This window comes from Pteropus medius, unplaced genomic scaffold, assembly GCF_902729225.1.
Source record: "Pteropus medius unplaced genomic scaffold, Ma_sr-lr_union100, whole genome shotgun sequence".
Taxonomy (NCBI): Eukaryota; Metazoa; Chordata; class Mammalia; order Chiroptera; family Pteropodidae; genus Pteropus; species Pteropus medius.
In genome coordinates, this window is record NW_024354875.1 from 36,386,080 (window position 1) to 36,407,847 (window position 21,768).

General features: G+C 31.0%; 1 protein-coding gene across 1 annotated transcript in view; it reads left to right on the forward strand.

Moving 5' to 3' along the window:
• Positions 1-21,768, forward strand: part of AGPS (alkylglycerone phosphate synthase) — a 111,796-nt gene that overhangs the window by 74,317 nt on the left and 15,711 nt on the right. The window contains 7 exon segments of the mRNA XM_039855771.1: positions 1,649-1,700; positions 5,913-5,989; positions 7,791-7,903; positions 11,384-11,453; positions 13,847-13,908; positions 16,073-16,162; positions 21,115-21,214. Of these exon segments, the coding sequence (XP_039711705.1) occupies positions 1,649-1,700; positions 5,913-5,989; positions 7,791-7,903; positions 11,384-11,453; positions 13,847-13,908; positions 16,073-16,162; positions 21,115-21,214 (564 nt within the window).

Here is a 21,768-nt window from a genome sequence, read left to right on the forward strand (position 1 = left end):
GAGATATTTTATAAATATATTCTTTTAATAAGATTAGGAAATAGTAAGTAAGATTGTTTTCATGTATTTTTTTGTTTCAAATATGATTTTAGCATATTCTCTGCCTCTGTCTCTTTCTGTCTCTCTGGACATATTTCTCTGTGTTTTAAGTGGTTTTTTTTAGACACCGTGTGATATATTTGAAATATTGCTCATCTAACAATCATCTGGCCTCTGACAAGTCTTTTAACGTCTCTGGTTCTTGTGTCCTCACCTGTAAAATGGGGATAATACTAGTTCTGCTACCCTGACAGGGCTGTTTCTTATATTAATAAAGACATATGAAAGCAGCTTACAAACATCGGATACTGTAAAATAAAGGCAATAGGTTATTGTTATGCTGTTTATATAAAATTATGTGATACTTTCTTTAAATTCGTCGGTGACTTTTTAAAATATAGATTGAATTATCTCACCTTTAGATTTTCAGAGGTGAGTAAATAAGTTGTATAATATTCAGAATAATAATCTGAATAGTTATTTTGTTGGGTGAAAGAAAATGTATATGTTTCGTTGTTTTAAACATTTTTATGTTCAATTAAAAGCAAATAATATCAAAAATGTTAAAACACAGTTAAGATGTGTATTAAGTTTGATGCTTTTGAGTGATTCTCATAATCTCAACATTGTGTTAGTACAAGTTTTACTGATAAATGATATTACTCTGAAGATAAATGTTTTAAAAGTTTATGACACTAGTTAAAATTTTGTGGTCTGAAAGCAGCCTCTTGGTAGCAATTTAACCATGTTAAAAATTTATATAGAAAATTAAAATCCCATTTAGGGTGCAGCTCATTTTAATTCTATGGAAAAATTGTAGCTAACTTAAATCTTGCTAGTATTTGTGTTGTAGTATTTTAACATTACAAAATTAATAGAATATCTGCTTTTCTTGTTTTTCTTTTTTTGCAGCTTTTATCATGTACCTAAATAAATATAACACTGGTACAGTTTTAGATGTTTTAGATACATAATCTTATGCTTCACAGTTTTGTTGCTGTTTTCATACAAATAACCTTGAAAGATCTTGGAATTCTGGACACTGTCTGATAGTGTTTTTGTTTTATTTTGTTTTGTTTTAATAGATTATGAGAAGGGACAAAAGGAAGGAACAATTCCTAGACTTATCAATGAAGACATCACAGATAGTTTTTTAAAGTGCTTTGGTTCATAAAAATTCTACTGTCATCATCCTTAGTTTAAAAGAATATAAGAACCTGATGACACATTATAGTTTATAAATGACATAATGCTGTAGGCATTGATTTTAGTCTTTAAAATTTCTACTTTGTTCTAAAATAATTCACTTTAAGACCTAGTAGTTTTAAAGATATTTCCATAGGTCTTTGCTAGGCATTAAGCAGATTTTGTTGCAGATAAATTAAAGATCTGGCTACATATGTATGTATGTTTTATGTATGTAGATTTCTCCTCTCCAAATATTTAATGGAAGCCACTGATGTTTTATTTGTCTTCATAAAATTACATAAAAACTTAACTTTCTGTACATATTCTTAGGAACTAAGCTCTTGATCTCAAATACAGAAAATGTACCTGTCTAGCTTTTTTACCATATTAAATTTGCATCACATTTTTGTTCTTAAAACAGAGATGTGCTCCTGCATCTATTCGCCTCATGGACAACCAGCAGTTTCAGTTTGGTAAGTAAGAAGTGGTCATTTTAAAATCTGCTCATTAAGCTACAAAAATTTATGAAACACCAGTTATGTGCCAGGAAGAGCACTAAGGGCAGAGCTAGAAAGATGAATTTCATAGTTCCTGCCCTTAAGGAAGCTCTTCGTCTAATGAGGACAGTTATATAAATGAATGAGTGCACAGTGTTGGAGGTGCTGTGAAAGAAGGCCACACTGGCTGCCCCATTGTGCAACTGCAGGTTAGTTGATCCTGCTTGATTTTGCTTGAGGTTGGGGTGGAGAGTCAGGAAAGACTTCTTAAAGGAAGGTGATGCTTGAGCTAAATCTTAAAAGATGAATAGAAATTTGCCTGAGATGGTCTCTTCTCTTCTCCTTTGCTACTAAATTTGTTTGCTTATCAGCAAAAAATAAGTTGTAAAACTTCAGTGTCATATTTTAATTCTATGTGGCCCAAATAGGAGACAGGGTGAGAGTTGTTAAGAGAGACAAAGCTGGATGGTAGACTAGGGCTTTGCAGGATAGATTTGGATTTTATCTGGTCAGCAGAGGAATTTCTTTGTAGAGGGAATAACAAATCAACTTTACATTTTAGAAAGCTCATTCTGCTAGGATTATGCAGGGTGGATTAGAATGGTAAAAGCATGGAGGAGAAGTTGAAACAGTTCAAGAGACAAATTTGGGGGGCCTTGATACAAGGCAGCGGCAATGGAGATAGAGAGTAAAGGACGCTTGTCAACTGAATGTAGAGGTTAATTAAAGGCAACTCTCAGATTCCTGATTTGACTGATTGGATTTGGAGAATAATAGTCTAGAAGAGATGATGATTTTGTGGAAAAGACATCATCACAACGGGTTGTATTTAAGGTGCCCTTGGAATATTCAGGTGGAGAATGCATAGCATTTAGCTGTGTTTCTTTTTCTCCCTATTTTACTTAAAGTATTGAACTTTCTGGCACAATTTATCATCTTTCCAAGTCTAGTTTTATTGCTTTTCTATATTTTCTATATGCTGAGATTTAGTTGAGATTTAAGTTTATAGAATTTAAGTACCCTCAAAACAGTAATGAAATTATGGGAATGTTTGCTCAATTATAAATACTAAAGGCTACGATAGGCAGACTTTTGTTTGTTCTAATAGTAGCTTAGATTTCAGTTTAAGTCAGAATGGTTATTATAAGTTAAATGAAAACTAAGGAAGTCAGGTATATAACATATCAAAATTGGTTTTAAATTAGAGTCTTCTAAGTCACAGGCTTTTATTTAAGTAAATTACTTTCAAACTACTGTACTACTGATAAAAGTTTAAGATAAGTGTGTCCTATAAATAATGAAATAGTTAAATCAAATGAAGATCAAGACTCCTGTGTGTTTTGGCCTGCAGAGATCTAGGTCTTAGGAGAACTATATACCTGATTGATGACCATTATCCATTTATATGCTGCTATTGTAGTAAAATATGTTAGACATAGACACCTTTGTAAAATTAACTATGATTTGGTGAGATTTTATTTATAATTGAGATCTATAACAATTTAAAGTGAAGGTTTAAAGGAAAGTTCTTTCTGGCTATCGGTCATCCCTGTTTCACATTATCATTACTATACTTAGGAATATGCTTTAAGGTAGGTTCTATTCTCTTTGACTATGTCTCTTCTCCTTTTGCCCATACTTGACCACCAAAGTCATCCATTGGAAATACACATCTGATCATGCTCCTTGGCTGTCAATAATCTTACTGGTTTTTCAGTGCCTATGGAAGCCTTTCCATCTATATTTCTCGTCATGGCTCTGTGATCAAGCAACTAAAGAGTAACGTTTAGCACAGTAAGGGGTGTCCAGAACTTTGACCTAGCTATATGGCCGGTTGGTCGTATTGGTTCTTAACAAAGCACAAGTTTTATTCTTAGTTAATATTTTTAATATCATTCCTCTGATAGAACCGTAAACATTATATTGAAATGAAATGTTTTCAGCATATTGAAATGATATATATCATTGAGTATATTGAAATGATCTACATATTTCCCCTGTAAACTAAAGTTTGTCAAATTTGGAGGATAATTCTCATTCATTTTTATATCTCTTTCACTTGTCACATAATAGGCACTTACATGGTGATTGACTTAGTCATCAAATTAGCAAAAGAGGTTGGACGAATCTTGCATAGCACATAGCGTAGTGCTAATATTAAGCACATTATCAATAGCACAGTTTATCAAATATCTCCTGACAACTGTTCTTCAAGGTGGTATCCCTGTTACAAAGACTCAAGGCTAAATATTTTAGCAAAGTCCATAAGTCACATGTGGTAAAGCTGGGTTTGAACCCAAATCTGTCCGACTCCAACGCCCAAGACTTTTTCTACTGTCTCAGATCACTTCTTTGAAATGTAGATATTTATTAAATCCTTTAAAATTATTTAATTAACACTATAACAACACAATTCACTAATCAAACTGTCTAGCTAGTAAATTTGGAAACTGGCTCCTTCATTTACCATAAAAGGTAAAACACAATAGCTGGAATATATTTAGAATGTAATTAATTTGATAGGCAACATTTAAGAATAAGTGAAAAAAATAATATGCTGAGTTAATACTAATGCTTGACCCACTTAAAAGTTAGTAGCACTGTTATAATAATTAGGCTTCAGAGCTATCATATCAACTCAGTATCAAGGATATATGTGACTTCCTCCTACTAGTGTGGAAACTAGTGCATATAAATTTCAATGTGTTAGATGAATAAACCTTTAAGGATTATTCCACATCGGAGTAGTAACATTTGAAGTCCTCACACCTTGTGTAAAGATTATGTGGATCAGAAGATGTTTATGAGGAACATATAATTTCGGTTGCTTGCAAGAACACAACATATATACTCATACATTTATGTTTATATATTTATTTCCAATTGTTAAAATAGGATGAATTCATTTGTGACAGGAAGTGAATATTTTGATAATATGTTATTTTTAACTTTATATGTGCTAGAAATGGTATCTAAAGCACTGGTTATGCTAGAGGGAAAAAAAACCCAAACAAACCTTTGGAGCCAGTAGCTCCCAAAGATTGCTAGGTTGACTTCTTATCTATTCTGCCCTTCATTTTTGTTTTGTTTTGTGCTTTGTCCAGTTATAGCATTGATATCTAACTCTTGTTACTTCATGTAGATTTCATGTTAGTTGCTGGTCTTTTGTGTAACATTTTCCTATTCAATAAAAATGTAATAAATATTACAAATTCAGCCTCACTTTAAAAAAAAAAAATCAATGGGAAAAAGACTGAAAGTAATAGTTTTTTTCCACAGAAATCTTTTTTTGTTTGCTTTTCAAAAACCTAGTTTGCTATTTATACCTATTTTAAAGAAGAGACTCACATTTTGAAAATAAACAAACAAAATCCCAAAGCCTTTTAAAAAAATAATAATAATAAGCTTTTTATTTAGTGATAATTTTCGATGTACTCTAGAGGCTTTAAAATTCTTTATAAAAACTCTACATAAATAGTATGCCACATTTTTCTAAATCGGTCTCATAGCACTAAGGCCAGATGCATGATTTTTAAATGTAACAGTCATGGGAGTTAAGAAGTTGCTACTCTGAAAACAATGAGAAAACAGTAAAAAACTTTCACTCTATTAAGCTCAATCCTCAGGCAAAGATGTTAATTTAACAGACTCTGAGACACCATTTATGTTATTTTGGCAATTTTAACTCTCTGGGTGTGATGAAGGAAGCAGTTTTATACCAAGAATTCTGGATGAATTAAGAATTAATTAAGAAACAACCTTAAACATGGTATTGACTCCATATTTGGATATAGTTCTGAATGGTTTCTGCATAATTAACAAAAATAAAAGTAAAACCAGTCACCATCAGGTGGTCTTAATGAAATAAAAATTAATGAAGTGATTTTACTGACTATAAACTATACCATTGAAAGATAACCTAAACTGTGTAGTATTAATTACATACAGTAATTCGAGTTTTAAAAAAAAACGAAGAAGGGGTTTTGTAAACAAAAAGTTGTGACTTTTGAAAGAAGATAAAGGTAAAAGATGTAGATATTAACATTAATATGTAATACACATAACAGAGAGATTTAAAAAATTAAAGTTGTGAAAATTGTTCACCTTTTAGGATATAAGTTAAATTAGCCTCTTGTTCTGAAAAAACAAAATTTGTTATTTAAAATGCTAATTTTTTTTTCTTCTTAGGTCATGCACTTAAACCTCAGGTTTCCTCTATTTTCACATCATTTTTGGATGGATTAAAAAAGTTTTATATTACAAAGGTAAGAATTTTTATAAAATGCTAAAATTTTAAATGCTTAGGATTTTAATTGATTTTGTTTCCTTCTTTCTCCCCTTCACATGAACCTGTTATGTTTTTCCAGGTTGCCATGTACATTTCATAACTATTATTTTTCATATTGAAACAAATATTTTATCAAGTAAATTAATGCTTTCAATTTCAGAAATTTTAATTTTTTTCAGGTTTGAAGTTCTTAAAAATAACACTGTATTAAACAGTTTCATGCATATAACACTATAGTTTGAATTTTTTCCTTTATAGTAGATATCTAGAAGTGAAATACAAGTATATTCTTCTTTTAACTATTAATTGCTGAATTCCTTTCCTATGTTTATACCAGCTTATATTACTGCTAGCAATACATATGTGCCATTTTTTTTGTTGCATTCTTGCTGTTGCTTGTGAGATTTTTGTTTTGTTATGTTTTAAATTTACTGAATCCAGGGGGGAAAGGGAAATAGTACTTTATTTTAGTTGATGTTTCTTGAAATTCCAATTAGGCTGACCATTTCCCTGTATTTCTTAAATATATTTTTGTATGAATTAGCCGAATATGGTTATTTTTCCAGGAGTGGCAGCTTCATGTTTTTTTTCTTGGTGCTTTGGTGTGTGCCCTATGAGTAATGGAAGTTTTAGATACCTTTGTCATAATGTTGTAAATAATTTTTCCAGTCAGGTAACTAAATAAAAGATTTTTTTTTTTTTGGTGCCCAAGTTTCAAATTTTTATCTTTACCTGTGATTATTTAATTACTTCTGAGCTTAGAAAATCTTCCTTCCACCAGAACTATGATTAGGATAATTTTTCTCTCTATTACTTTTTTTGCTAAATGGGAATTAAAAATTTTTCGTCTTTATTAACTATTTGAATTTTTTCAATTTTATAATGTGAGATAAAGTTCTAAATTAATCTTTATCTCCCCTTCCTCCAACTGCTAACCAGTTGTGATAGCGCCATCAACTAACTAATCCCTGCTTCTCTTTGATTTGCCATGTCTAAGACATCTTACATACTTATCCAAGAAAGAGACTCTGTCTTTTGTTCTTAAAAATGTAAATGGATTTAATTTCTGTAGGTCTAGTTCTTCCCCCTTGTTTCTTGTGCTTTATCTCGTTATCACTATCACCTGCCTGTTTATTATTCTAGAAAAACTTTAGAAACTCTTCTCTGTTTTAGAAAGTCCATCTAGATTTTTATTAGAATTGAAATAAAACTAGTTTATCAATTTGGGCAAGGTTTATAATACTTAGTTTATACATTTAGAAACATGTATCTTTCTCATCTTTTTTTAGACATGTTTTCATAATGAAATTACATTTTCTTTCCAATTTATTCTTAGATATCTTGTTTTTTAATTTGTATGCATAAGGTCTCCTTTGAAAATATTATTTAATAAGAAGTTATTATAGTATATAAGAATGTGGTTGGTTTTTATTCTCTCCCACCTTACATCTTGCTACTTTATTATATTCCATCATTTTGGTAGTTTTGATTGTTACATTTATAATTTTTACAAGTTATTTGTTGTGTTTACATACCAATATATAATTACAATTGGCACTATGGCATACTTTGAACCGAAATGTTTTTTCATAGTTTTACTATACTATAATGACCTGAATAGGTGCATTAAGCATTCTTTGACATCTAAAGTTCCAAAGGTCAGGCTTTAAAGAGTTGATGTGTTTGAGCCCAAATCAGAAGGAAAAAGATCAAAATGGATTTTGATTTATTATTTGTAGAATAAGACTTATCTATAATAATAATTTTTTTCTTTGTAGTTTAAAGGATTTGATCCAAATCAGCTAAGTGTCGCTACATTATTGTTTGAGGGGGACCGTGAGAAAGTTCTTCAACATGAAAAACAAGTATATGACATTGCTGCAAAATTTGGGTATGGCTTTAAGTTCATAATGCCAAGAGAAACTTAAGCTAAAATTCTTTTATCTCCAAGCAGTTGTTGATGTACCCTTTCTAGTATTATATTTGTAGTGATATATGATAGTCAACTTAAAATGTTGTGTTGGTTTACTCTCAAAATGTGTAGGAAGTTAGTTTGGTATATTGCTCTTACTTGTCTAATTATATATATGATATATTAAATATTTTATTGTCTTTTTCCATTAATGCTAATAATATTTGCTGTTGTGCTAGAGTGGAATGGGAAAAATTCCTTGTCATGTTACTGTTTAGTGGTAATAGTATATGTATAAAACATGCCAATAGTATGTTTTTAAAAGGAAATTGTGTTTAATCAAAAGTTTTTGATAAATTACCTATATCCCACCCCCTGTCACTTATTGTTTTGTGCTGGTATAAAGAAACAGAAAACATTTCACATCTATAACCAACTGAATAATGATTGGGTGGTTTCTGTCTGTCTGCTTGATGGATTATATGATTGATCGATGGGAACTGTAGTGAAAATGCCATTTATCAGGACTACATTTTTTTTTCTTTCCTTTTTAAGTACATAAACTAACAGTTTTGTGGACCATCTCTTTTATTTTAAAATTTAAAATATATCATACACATTATACTTAATTTTTTTGAGTTCTTTGTGAATATTTACTTTTATTCCTGGTGTTTTTTATTTTATTTTATTTTTCAGTTACAGTCGACATACAACATTATATTAGTTTCAGGTGTACAACATAGCAATTATTTATTTATGTAACGTTCAAAGTTACATAAATAAATAAATCTAGTACCCATCTGACACTATATATAGTTATTACAATGTTATTGACTATATTCCTTATGCTATACTTTACATGCCCATGACTGTTTTGTAAGTACCAATTTGTAATTCTTAATCTCTTACTCCTTTTTTCCTGGTGTATTTTAATTTTTAGGTATTTATCAGAACCATTTTGTCAGTTTTATTTAATTTGAGCCACCAACTGTCATAAATGTCTTTTCATGTAATGTCAGTTTTTCTCATATAACACCAGCCGTTTACAACTTAAAAGTAAGAATAGGTCATCCTTAAAATGACGCTAGGTCTCTAGATACTGATACTGAGGCCCAGAACAATTGATTTAATTTTAGCAATTTGCTTATACTAAACAAAACTTATATCAGATTCATCCATTAAAAAAAGGTTTTGGTAAATGAGGTATCTATTTAAAGCAAGGGTAAAGCATTAAAAACTTAAACCCTAATTGAGGTCTTATTTTTTGCTATTACTGTTTGCTGCTAGTTAGTTATAATTAATTTCTGAGTGTAATTTCATCCTCGCTCTCTTCATTTAGATGCTGAAATCTGTGTTGAACAACCAAGGCTGTCATTAAGCAGATGACTTAGGGCTATTTTGATTTTTTGGAGTTTATGAATTTAGAATGCACACATCCAATTTCTTCCTGCTTTAGATAAGAAAATGCAGGTTTCTGTGTGGTTTGTCACACTGGATCTAAAGTGGAAGAAAACCCCCACCCTCACCCCCACGCCACCCCCAGCTTCACCAGATATTAGAAGAGGGTTTAAAGAAAAATGGCTTGACCTGAGACTGCAAAATAGGACTTTTTCTCATCCTGATGTAAGAGAGACAGGCCCACTAAATGTTCATACTTGTTACTTCTCACCAGATACATGCTTTGAATGCGCCTTCTTAAAGATTCCCAGTGAAGATCTTCTGGACTAGTCTTCACTCTCCTTTCCTTTCTTTCTATCACTATTCCCAGGCTGAACTGTTTATGTTTCCTAGATCAGTAGTGTTTTTTCTCTCTTGGACTCAGGTCTGATTTTATTTCATATCTCCCTGAAGTATGGGCTCAGCTATTTTCCTCCAAGCATTGCCACAGCAATTTTCTGACTAGTTTCCGATTTGTTTTGGAACTCTGACTCCCAACCCCAACCTCACATCCATACACACCCAACTCAGAACTGTCTTCTGTTTCTTACTTTTCACTCTTAGCTGTTTGACCTAAGTTCTGTCTTCCTCGCTTATTAACATTCTACTGATACACCTCTTTCATTTCTTCTCTGTCCCCAAGTAGTTCTAGATGGGAGCTGCTCCTGTCGAGTCTTTGCTACTCCTTCTGGATGACATTAATTAATGTAGATCCAGCTATAATACTAAGTCAGAAAATCTGATTTAGCCCATATATCCTAGCCTAAAATTTCTTTGCAGTATTTATATAGAACAGGGTACCTCTACTTTGTATTACTTACTTACTGCCAAATCCAAGCAAAGCTTCAGGGGAAAAAAGGATTTAACTATAGGTATTAATCGAAGCCTCAAGGGAAATGATTCTTTTGGAAAAAGCTCAAATCGCAGAGGCTCAACACCTGAGTCTTGGGCAACACCGTGGTTAAGGGCTCAGCATCCTGAGAACAAGGAGATGCTGTTAGGGTATTGAGAAGAGAGACATAAATCAGTCATGACTCAAGAAAGTCACAAGAAAAGATATTTTTCTTTTTATCTGGTTTTATTAAGGAATTTTAGGTTGCTGCTTTGAGAGTTTGGGGTAAGTTTTATTTAGTTGACCAGGAATAGTTAAAATTTAATTTCTGCCTGATGATGGAAAGAAGCAAAATTTAAAACTCTACTGAAGGTAGTGGAAATCAGTAATCATTCGTAGTCTTTTAAAATAAGAATGACTTTCACAGAGCAGAAACTTGGACTGAATTATGTGTTATATGGAATGAATTCTAACTGTAGATCACCAAATACAATTTCTATGGATAAAACTACTTTCAATTTGAAATAGATAGTTCATATGTTCATAGTAGTAAGACCTTATATATTGGTCTTATACTTGTCTGTGTATTGCTTCATAAACTTTAGTATTTCTGTGTAAGTATGTTTTGTCTTTCATTTAAGTTATAAGTTTCATAAAATAAACAACATGTCTAATACTCCAAATACTATGTGCTCAAGTATTCAAGAAACTTCTCAGTATTTGGAAGGGCCTAGTCAATCATTGCACATCTTATATATGATTAAGATAATAAAAATACATGAATACATGAAAAAGAATATAATACAAATAAAATAAGAGTATTTTAAGTATCTTATTATACTTGTGAAGATTATTTAAGTTTGTTTCTCATGTCTGATTTTCTGTTCCTTCAACAATATGAGTAGAAGTAGTTAAGTTCATGAGTCAGTTTTATTAGTTTGGTAGATAAAAGTTTGAAATTAATGACCAAACTGAAATATTAAAAGTACTTTCAGATTTTTATTATCCAAGCTTATTCTCTTAACAGCTCTTTGATATATTTATGACAAATGAGAGTGAAATAAAAATTAAATGCAATGTAATATATGTTAATTTGGTAAGCCATTATCTTGATGTGTTATATCAGTTTGGTTAGTTTTACATTTTTTTAATAGTTCATTTGAAATTTATTAACAGTTCTTTAATTACAGTGGATTGGCAGCTGGAGAAGATAATGGACAGAGAGGTTATTTGCTGACCTATGTCATTGCATATATTCGAGTAAGTTATCTCATATTTCCTTTGTTAACTTATGTTGCAAACGATACTTTTTCTTACTTTGAGTGAATAAAATTACTTTCTTTATTTTCATAAATTTTAAAGTACTGTAATTTAGCACATCATTTTATAAGAACCCAAGATTAGCTACAAATCTACCTCAAATTCTCCCATAGTGAGCATTTTAATGTAATTTTAGGTAAGATCTAAATTTTAGATTGCAGTGAATTTGAAGTATGTACGTCTTATTGCTCCCCCTCTCCAATGCTGATGGGGAAAAAGTACATTTATTGCTTGTGTGCTGTTAGAAATTGTGATTAACAGATTTAGAGATTATTAATTAAACTTTTCATATGTGGTTTTGAGGAATTTAAAGATTTTTAATAGATCTTTCTGTTCTTTAGAAGAATGGAGCTTTTCTGTGTCTGGAAGTTGATTTTGCCATTCCTAATATTGTTTGATTAAAAGCAAGCTGCCTTAGTTAGCAACATTCCTAACTTGATCCACAATCTATTTAAACATGTATAAATGTTTTTTTAACTGTCTTTAAAAGTTGATATTTAACTTGATTCTGAGTAGTTATTGATTTACTGGTGATGATTACTATATAGAATTAAAGATAATTTGTATATATTTGAGCTCTAAAATTTTTCTGATTTTTTATTTTCTATTTGTGGGAAACTATTAGTCATGTTAACCTTGAGTCCTCTATACTTATTGATATGACAGTGTTCTTCTGAAAGTTTATTCATATGTTCATTTGTTTTGTTTTTTCTGCTTTGACTATAACAAACTTCAAGTTTCTTAATTGTTTTCTGCTATTGCTAGGGTTACTTTGTAAAAATATTGCTTGTTATGTAATTTAAACTGTCTTGTTTTAAAAGGTCATTTCTCAGCTATCCTGTTGAGAATTTGGCTTCCCCAAATATTGAATTTTCTGATTTTTCACTTGGAAATTATTTTGAAGGAAATACGTACATGAAATTATATAAATGTTTTTGCTTTTCTAAGAAAGCTTGAATTGTGTTCTCATTTTTAAAATAATTTAATCTTAGGTAAGATCCAAATTTCAGATCACAGTGAATTTGAAGTATGTAGATCTTTCTGTTATTCCATCTCCCTCCCCCACCCATGCTCATAGCGAGAAGTATCTTGCCTGTGTGCTGTGTTAGAAATTGTGATGAACAGGTTTACAGATCACGAAAGATGATTTGAAGTCTCATAAATAATTTTTACCTCCATAGATTGACAGTATCCCAAGTTTTCCTATAGTAAGCATTTGGATATATATAAAATTTTGTTTGTTAGGCATTTTCTCTGAGGATATTGACCATTTTCTCATAATACTAAATTCAGAATTCTAGGAAATGAAATGGAACTGTAAGAAGTACAGCATAGACACAGTTTGAAATTTCTTAATTATTAAGATTCCAGTTAGTGTTAAAACTTAAAAGTAAGTTAAAGATTTTTGAGAGAAAGGGGAGATTATTTGTCTTATTTTTTATTTTCCCAATGCTTAATACTGTTGTCACCAAATACATGTTTACTGAATAAATGAATGCATAAGAGAAAAACACATTTTAGATCATTAATTTGGAGACTTTTCCTGCCAACCAGTGGTAGAGTTGAAGTGATTCATTTTACTAGAAGTAAAAACTTAACATGTATTGACTTTTCTACTTTATAAACTTTTTTCATATCTTTATATTTCTTTGGTGGCTTGTGAGTTATTCTTTTCAGTTTTGAAATTATAAAATTGTACTTTAAGTAAAGAAATTAGTGTTATAAGTTGCTTATCATGTAAACATTACATCTTTTATGCTATAAAATATATTTTCCTAGCAGAGGTGCTTCCAAATGTTCAGTCTATTCAGTCACTACAATGAGAGGCACTATATTTTCTGATTTGTTTTTAAGGAAAAGTTGCTTTGAAGAAAGGGTGATATAGTGTCTCCTTCCTGTAGTCTCCTTTCCACCTACCTTTCCTACTTCCCAGCTCCTTCAAGTGGCCTGATGGTCACTTTTTGGTATTAATTTGCTGTTTAGACTACTAAAAATCTGTTTTGCTAATATTCTCTACATGTACGTAGATACTGGATAAACAGACTGTTCACTGGAGAAATATTTCCTACCATGTGTCAGGCACTCTGCCCAGTGCCAAGGGTACAGAGGAGAACAACACGAAGTTCCTTCTGGGGGTTATATCTCACTCTTGGGGCCACTTTTCAGTGCTCTTATAATGTGGATATTAAAAGAGCCATGGAGGTTGAAGTAGAAGAAACATGTAATACTAACAATTACATGAAACACTAACAATGAACGTGAAATACAAACAATATTATTGATTCTTCTGCATCTGTTGTAATTTCTTGATATTTGTGTATGTGTCTGAACAGGACTTGGGTTTGGAATTCTACGTATTAGGAGAATCTTTTGAGACTTCTGCTCCTTGGGACAGGTAAAATGAAATAAAATGCCTGATATTAAAATATACTATCTGAATTGTTCAAATAATGTATCTTTGTGTGTGATTATGTAAGCATAAAGTTTTATAAAGAAACACTGAAACAAGGTGATCACTTTTATTTAAATATCTCCATCAGAATGTCATATTTGAAAGCGATATTTTTTGGTTTGAGGCAAATTCGTTCATGTCCCATAGAAGGAAGGTATTATTGAAGTTTACATTTTAAAGAATCTTATTGAATGCTAAATGCCACTATATGGTTTTTATTAAGCTTTGATCTAAATTTTTAAGTGATAAATATGTTTAAATGTTCTCTAAAAAGTCTCCCAAAATTATAAAAGCCGTTAACTTTCTTTTGTAATGTCATTTAGCCTTTGATATTTATGTATTTGCTCTTAAGCAAGATCTTAACTTGCATTTAAGCAATTTCTAAAAGATATCCAATTTAAGAAATTATGTGCAATTTTTAAATTACATATATATACAGATATTGGTTAGGGAATTAATAGGAAAAACTGATTAGGAAATGAGAAGTAGTTTTATTAAAAACAGACTCAAGTTAATTCATTTAGTAGTAAAATATTTTTAAGGAGATTATATGTTTTATTCTATTATGGCTTACATTTCACTTTTTCTTTATAAAGTTAACAAATCATTTAAAATTCACAGTAAAGTTTATAGGAAATAACAAATCCCCATGAATCCACCTCTGGGATGGTACATATCTTAACATTTTTATTCTACTCTATCTTCTTTTTTTTCCTCCCCCAGAAATGTTTTTACTTTTCTACATTCAGTCTTCATGTATAATGAGTTATGACTTATGGAGTTGTGATCAAGAACTTGTTAGTTAAAAAAAAAAAAGAACTTGTTACTTTTACAAATATGTAAAATTCATTAACCCCTGTAGATATTAAAGCTTAGTAAGTTTTCTTATATATTTAAAGAATTTGTTTTATGAGTTGGATTTTCAAAATAAAAACATATTAAATTTTAATAATCTAAATGCTTTACAAGAGATTTTTTAAAAACATGCATTCTTACCATTCCATAAAGGAGGTATAGATAACATTGATAAATCATATTTGCCTGCAGTTCTCATAAAATAAACCATAACTTAAGAGCAGTGTTTTGTAAAATTAGAATTTATAAAGGTTTCAGATACTGTATTTATAAAATAAAATTTGACATGCTAATAACACTAAAATCCTTTTCATATTAATATTTTAATCATCTATTCTTTGTTTTTATTGGAAGTTTAGATAACTTTAATGTATTTTATAAAGCATAATCTGTTTAATGTTGTTATGTTTATCAAATTGGTTTTCACACAGTCATATCAGTCTTGAGACTAGAGATAGGCCAGCCTTTGAAGTTTCTTTGTTATCTTTTCCATTCTCATGATTCTAAACAGACCATACTTTAAAATCAGTGTCATTACATAGCTGGGACATTTATTGGAGAATAAAATGGCTTCTACATACCTTAAGAGTTTTATCTTGCAGATGAAAGAAAATATGTAGTTATAATAGTATGCTACAGTTCCCATTAAAAAATAGATTAATGTTGTTAAATATTATTAATCTCCCCTCATCCATCTGTTTTCATGGACTTTTAATATCAAACAGCCTAGCATAGCTTTACAAAAGGTTACATGTCCAGTAAGTCTTTATTGAACTGGAGTTTAGCTCAGTGCTTGAGAATAGGCTATTGAACATTTGTTATAATGATTTTTTGTTAAATTATTTTTAAATTGAGGAAAACTTCTTAGACATGGATACAAGATTGGTTATTCCTATAACTGAGAATTGAATTTTCATTAACATGTTCTTTATAGCTTTAAAGCTTTTAAAATCTTGAAATTAAATTTATTTTGAAATTTGGGTTTTCCTAAGTGTAGGACACTGCCTTCAGGAGACTTGAGTGTGCTGTTCTGACTTTTTGTCTTTTCTATGCCGAAAAAAGAAAGGATTTTGCTTCCTTGAAGTTATGAATGGAAGGCTCAATTTGAATGATAAAGGCTCTTGTTTTTTCTTGAAAGAATAAGTATGAAGGTTTTAGTTAAGAGAATTTCTAACTTGAAGGATGCCAGATAAACCAGCATTATTAGAATTTGTAATTCAAAAACAATATTGTATTCAATTTTCTTTTCTAGAGTTGTAGATCTCTGTAGAAATGTAAAAGAAAGAATAACAAGGGAATGCAAAGAGAAGGGTGTTCAGTTTGCTCCTCTTTCTACATGCAGGTGAGTTTTTTATTGCTCTTATACTTCTTACTCGGAAAAAAAGAAAACTTTTAATTAATGGAGAAGTGTAATCCGCCAGCTGAGGAAAAGCATCAGTCTATACCACCTAGCAAGCTTTCCTGAACTTCACTTGCCACCTTGTTAGGATTGTGCCACTAGCATATTACAGCAATCCTAAGCCCTTTAGGAGTAAAACACCCATCTGTGAATGAGCCTTATACCATCTGGACAGCATGACAGTGAAGACCCAAATGTCTGAGCTCCTGCAATAAGAGAAGACATCCTTCTTCATTCACTGAAACTATAAATTACATATATTGTCAAGGAACTTTAAGTTACATACACAGTCAGCATAGCTCTTTCTTCAACAGAGAAAAATCACTAACCATTTTATCAGTTGTCGATTAAATGAATGCATGTGGAATAAAGGAATGAGTGGAACAAAAGATCCAAGTGAAGATTAAGTCATTGCTTTCCAGCAGATCTTTCTGCAATAATGGAAACGTTCTATGTCTGCCCTGTACAGTGTTGTTGCCACGAGGCACGTATGGTCATTGAGCTGTTGAAATGGGGCTAGTGTGACTGTGGAACTGAATTTGAAATTTTATTTAATTTCAAATAATTTAAATTTAAAATGCCACATTGGCATCTTCTATATTGGACAGTTAAGATCCATATTGGATCCATCTTGTGCTCTTTGTTAAATAGGGCAGCAGCCCAAATGGAAATTTTTTTGAGAAGGGGCACTTTGTATGCAATCTTTTGGTATTTTCTGTGTAAACACCAGAAGATTAAATGTGTCAAGATTGAATTGAGCATTTGACAGCTCTAAAAAGTTATGGAATTAATTGGAAAGTAGAATAAAGAGAAATTGGGACAGATCATGAGCAGGGGAACCTTGAAGTAAAAGATACAGTAGTAATCTAGCACTTTAAAATTTATTGAACATTCTGTATTATGTAATTGCCTCTCCTTTTTTCTGTGTGTGTGGTTTTATAGACTATAACTCCAATATTTATTATAGAAACATAAAAAATAATATAAGCATGAATATAAGTTAAGTAATTTGAAATTAATGTAATATCTTTATTGTTAAGTGCACCAGATGCTGCACTCTGAAACAACAGTTATGCTTCAGCACCACAGCATTTCCGTGTATTTCTGTTCACGATGCTTGTTCTTCTGATTTGCCTGGCATCAGTCTCAGCCTGGGAAGGCAGACGTGGGCCTGTTCCAGCCCCAAAACTGGACCCTACCTACCACCTGCATCTCCATGGCAACTTCCTGCTTAGTTTTTAATTTCTTTGTTTTGTAATACTAAATGTGTCTGAAGAGTAAAGGAACTTTTCTGCTGTTTATTAGTAATTTAATCTCTTTGAGCTCTAAGTTTATCATTAGTAAATCGCATCTACCTGAAAGGACTCTTGTGAGAATGAAATACAAAAGCATATGAAGAGCTCTGTAAATGCCATTGTGTTGTTATGGTGTAATTACATTAAGGTTGAGGTAGATAATTTATACCAGTGTTAGTAAGGAAAATTTGGATATTTGGTTTTTGTCTCCCAAAGACAAATCATCAAGAAGGCATCAGTTTTTTAGGCCCTCTTATTTTTGACATAGCATAATAATTTGCATGTATTTGCTTTGCAAGACTAGAAATATTTCTCTATACTCTTTAAACTGCTATCTCTTCTGTGATTTTTTTTCTTTTTGTTTTTACATTCTCTCATGGTGTACTTCCCTACTGCCATATTGTGTTTCTTAGTTCTACTTATTGCTCCTACTGAAACAAATATTTTTTAGAATTTGATACATTGTACTTCTGCTGGATAAGTAGGTAAAATTCTAACATGAAATGTGAGGAAAGCATCTTTCTCATGTTAACTGTTCATGTCAACTAGGATCTCCTTGAAATAGTCTTTTCTGCTTCTGTGTAGGAAAGATAATTAGGGTTCGAAGAGCATTTCAGGAAGTACTAAGTCAAGTCTATGTATCAACATGTTTTAGAATAAGTGTATTCAGTATAGAATCAAAGAATATAAAAGCTAAAAGTGTGGATTTAGAGAGACTGTTGGCTGGAGTTTGCTATATCTGAAGGAAGGGTACTAGAGGCCTTATGATGTACAATAAAAATCTTATAACTTGGTAAAGCTATTGCTGACTTAATGAGCGATATTTGAGAGAATCTTTTTAATTTGGAGGCATCATTAAAAATGAAATTTTTAAGTCCTTGAAGTCTAAGGAAAAAAATTTTGTGTTTATATTATCAGCCCAAAGTGATACAATAAGTCCTCCCTTAACATCATCAATAGGTTCTGTGACTTTAAGGGCAGTGACATCTGACGAAACCAGTTTTACTATAGGCTACTCGATATAAACAACTTAAGTTCCTGTGGCATTTCGTCAATGTTAGAACAAAACGTTGAATGAAATGATGTTATTCGAGGACCTGCTGTACTTACTTCTTCTCTTGATAATCTAGTCTTTCAAACCTCTTATTATAATACCCAAAACAAATCAGGCCTAATAACCCAAAAGTCATTTTTTACCAGTGAAATTTGAAACATTTTAAATAATATAATCTATTCGTATGCAGTTGAGAAGTTTTTATACTTTTGTCAAGTGGCAACCTAACACAATTTATCTTCCCTTCATCCTTCTCTCCCACTTCTCTATTCAAGGTCTCTAGGGACTTCTCCCCTTCCATTATGCAAATATCATTGTGATAAACCACTACTTATTGAAAGTGATTGGGAAGTAAAATATTCTGCCTTAGGATACTTTGTATAATAAGTCTAGTTTCTTCACAAGGTATTCACAGGGTCTAAGAATCTTCATTGTGTATTATAGGTAGGTAAAATTGGTATACTTAGACTGAATTGGCCATATGTCATTAACTAAATAGCTATTTTTTAAGGAATGATTGTCTGATAAAAGCTTAAATGCTCAGCTTCTGTGATTATCTTCTAAAACCAAAGTTTAGAATGTACAAAGTCTAGTTATTTGAATGGTTTTGATAAATAGGAATTTTACTTATAGCTTATACTTGATTACACTAACATTTAACTAGAGTTTGATTTTAATTTAGTTTGATATGACCTGCTTAATAGTAGCCAAAGAGATTATTCTGTGTTGAACATAAATGTTGAATGTGTGAGATGTATTTATTAAACTAGTTTTTAAAAAAGCTATTTCAAAATTAATTTAAAATAATTATCGATCTCATTGAAATCAAAGATCCCAAGGAAAATAATTTAGCTGTAGGGTGCATTTATTGAGTTTATTTCATTTCTGTCCATTAAAAAGTACTTTGCGTATTGGAATAGACATTTCAACCTTAAATTTTCTGAAGAAATTTTATGGGAAGGAATTCCTAGCCAGTGAGTCTGATACAAGTAAAGTAGTCCAAAAAGCATAGAGCAAAAACACTTTTTAGAAATTAAAGAATAGTAGAATGACTTTGGCAACCACAGTATCACTTGTCAAAGTCATTTTGGAAGAGGTTAGTGTTTAACTGTCTAAAATGATACAATTAATCTATTAAAAGGTATTAGATCTGAGTCACTTTTTGAAATGGACCCAAATTGAGTTTTCCCAAAGATGTTTTTATTATTTCAGTTTTGTCTTTCTTTGAGATACTTAGCTACTGAAAATTAAACTGTAATGTCAATCCTGGATTTGTTGGAAGGTGACAATGCTCTATTAATATTTATTTACATAATTAATATTTTTTATATTAATTCTTATAGGAGTGATGTACATTTTACTAATTGCTATAAACTCATTTCATTCCTATATCCTTTAAATTTATTTAAAGTTGATTATTCCTAAAGATAGTACTGTCATAGTTAAAATGGTTTTCTAGTTTTTCTTAAACTTTGTAAATTTGGTACTTAAAATGTAAATATTCAAGGCATCTTTTTTATGAGTGTGAATTAACACTAGAAAGAAAACACAGCTGGCAAATTGACAGTAGCATTGTTAAACAGTTTATTTCTTCTGTTCTGAGGCACCTAACATTTGGCCTAAAAGGCCATTAAAATTTTAGATTAGATTAGATTCTGTTTGTATTGTGTAGTAAAAGAGTATTTCTTCTGTACTTGCTCCTTCTGTTAAACTCTTTGTGGGAACTTCCATAAATTGCATTCAGAGATTTAGCTATGATTACCTTAGCTCCCTTTTAAATGCTTCACCTAATTCATTTTGAAAGCCCAGACATACATATACACGCAATTTAATTATCTAATATTCTTGATATCTTTTGTAAATACACATAAAACATGCACACATATATGGGGCCCAGAGTAACCTTTGGAGACACTATTTTAAGGTCATGTCAGTGCATTTGATATAATCATTCAGTTTGTTTTCAAAGTCCTTACTAATTATTAATGTGAATTTGCTGTATTTTACCTAGTATGATCATTTTACCTAGTATGATCATTTTACCTAGTATGATCATTTTAGTATTTGAACATTTCTCTTGTTTCCTAGTTTTAAATTCTCATAATTATTTCTGTTAACTTTGAGGAAGTTTAGACTTACAGAGGATTATCAAGTGCCATCTAGTGTGTTTGGGGGCTGTCTTTCACTACAATATACTTTATAAATTTAACTACAATATATTTTGTAAAAAAAGAAAAATCTCTTCTGAGGAATTGAGGTGTTTGTTTATTTCAGGCCAATTGGAGAAACATGTACATCGTTTTTAAATTTTTAAACTTTTTTGGGTAATAGCCAGACTTACCAAAAAAAGTTGTAAAAAGAGTACAAATAGTTCCTGTATATCCTTCATCCAGCCAATCTACATTCCTTCAATGGAGTAAGAGACTGGGTAAAGAATGAGATTATGTTTTAAGCAAATCTTTCAGATGATCTTGCTTTTAAATTTCTAGTCATTAAATCTGATTTCACTTAAAGCCTTGTGGGGATTTTGTCTGTTTGTTTTTTAGGGTGACGCAGACTTATGATGCAGGTGCATGTATCTATTTCTACTTTGCCTTTAACTACAGGGGAATAAGTGACCCACTGACTGTTTTTGAACAAACTGAGGTAATTTTGCATACATTAATATAGCTCTTACATTCTTCTATTAACTTCAATAAACTTGACTATCAATTTATGAATTTTAGTTTGACCCTTTAATCACTTGTAGTTTACCTGGTTGATAGCCCATAGAAATGAGAATATTTGTTGCACTGGGTTGTATACTGAAATGTGAGTATAGCATTAATGTTCTCTTTGTAAGAATTAATATTCTAAAATTAATATTCTGTAGCTTGTTATTTTTTTGGTTGTTACTTATAGTACATAATGCCTGATGAAATTAAATAACAAAGGACTCTAGGAATCCTTGATACCACTTTGGCAGCCCACCTATCTCTAGATGGTGGCCACAGTTGAGGTCAGAAGCCTTAATGCTCTTGGTTTGTGTTGCTGTTAATACCCTTATAAATTTTTTTGTTTGCTAAAGCTCTATGTAGGTCATTGAGGTTCATTTGTTAGCAGTTTTATTACATTTCTTAAATGGCCTTAAGCGTCTAATTTTTGTAAAGTCTTCTAAGTTTGATAGTCAGAATTTCTCAGGTCTAGAATTGAAGAAACAA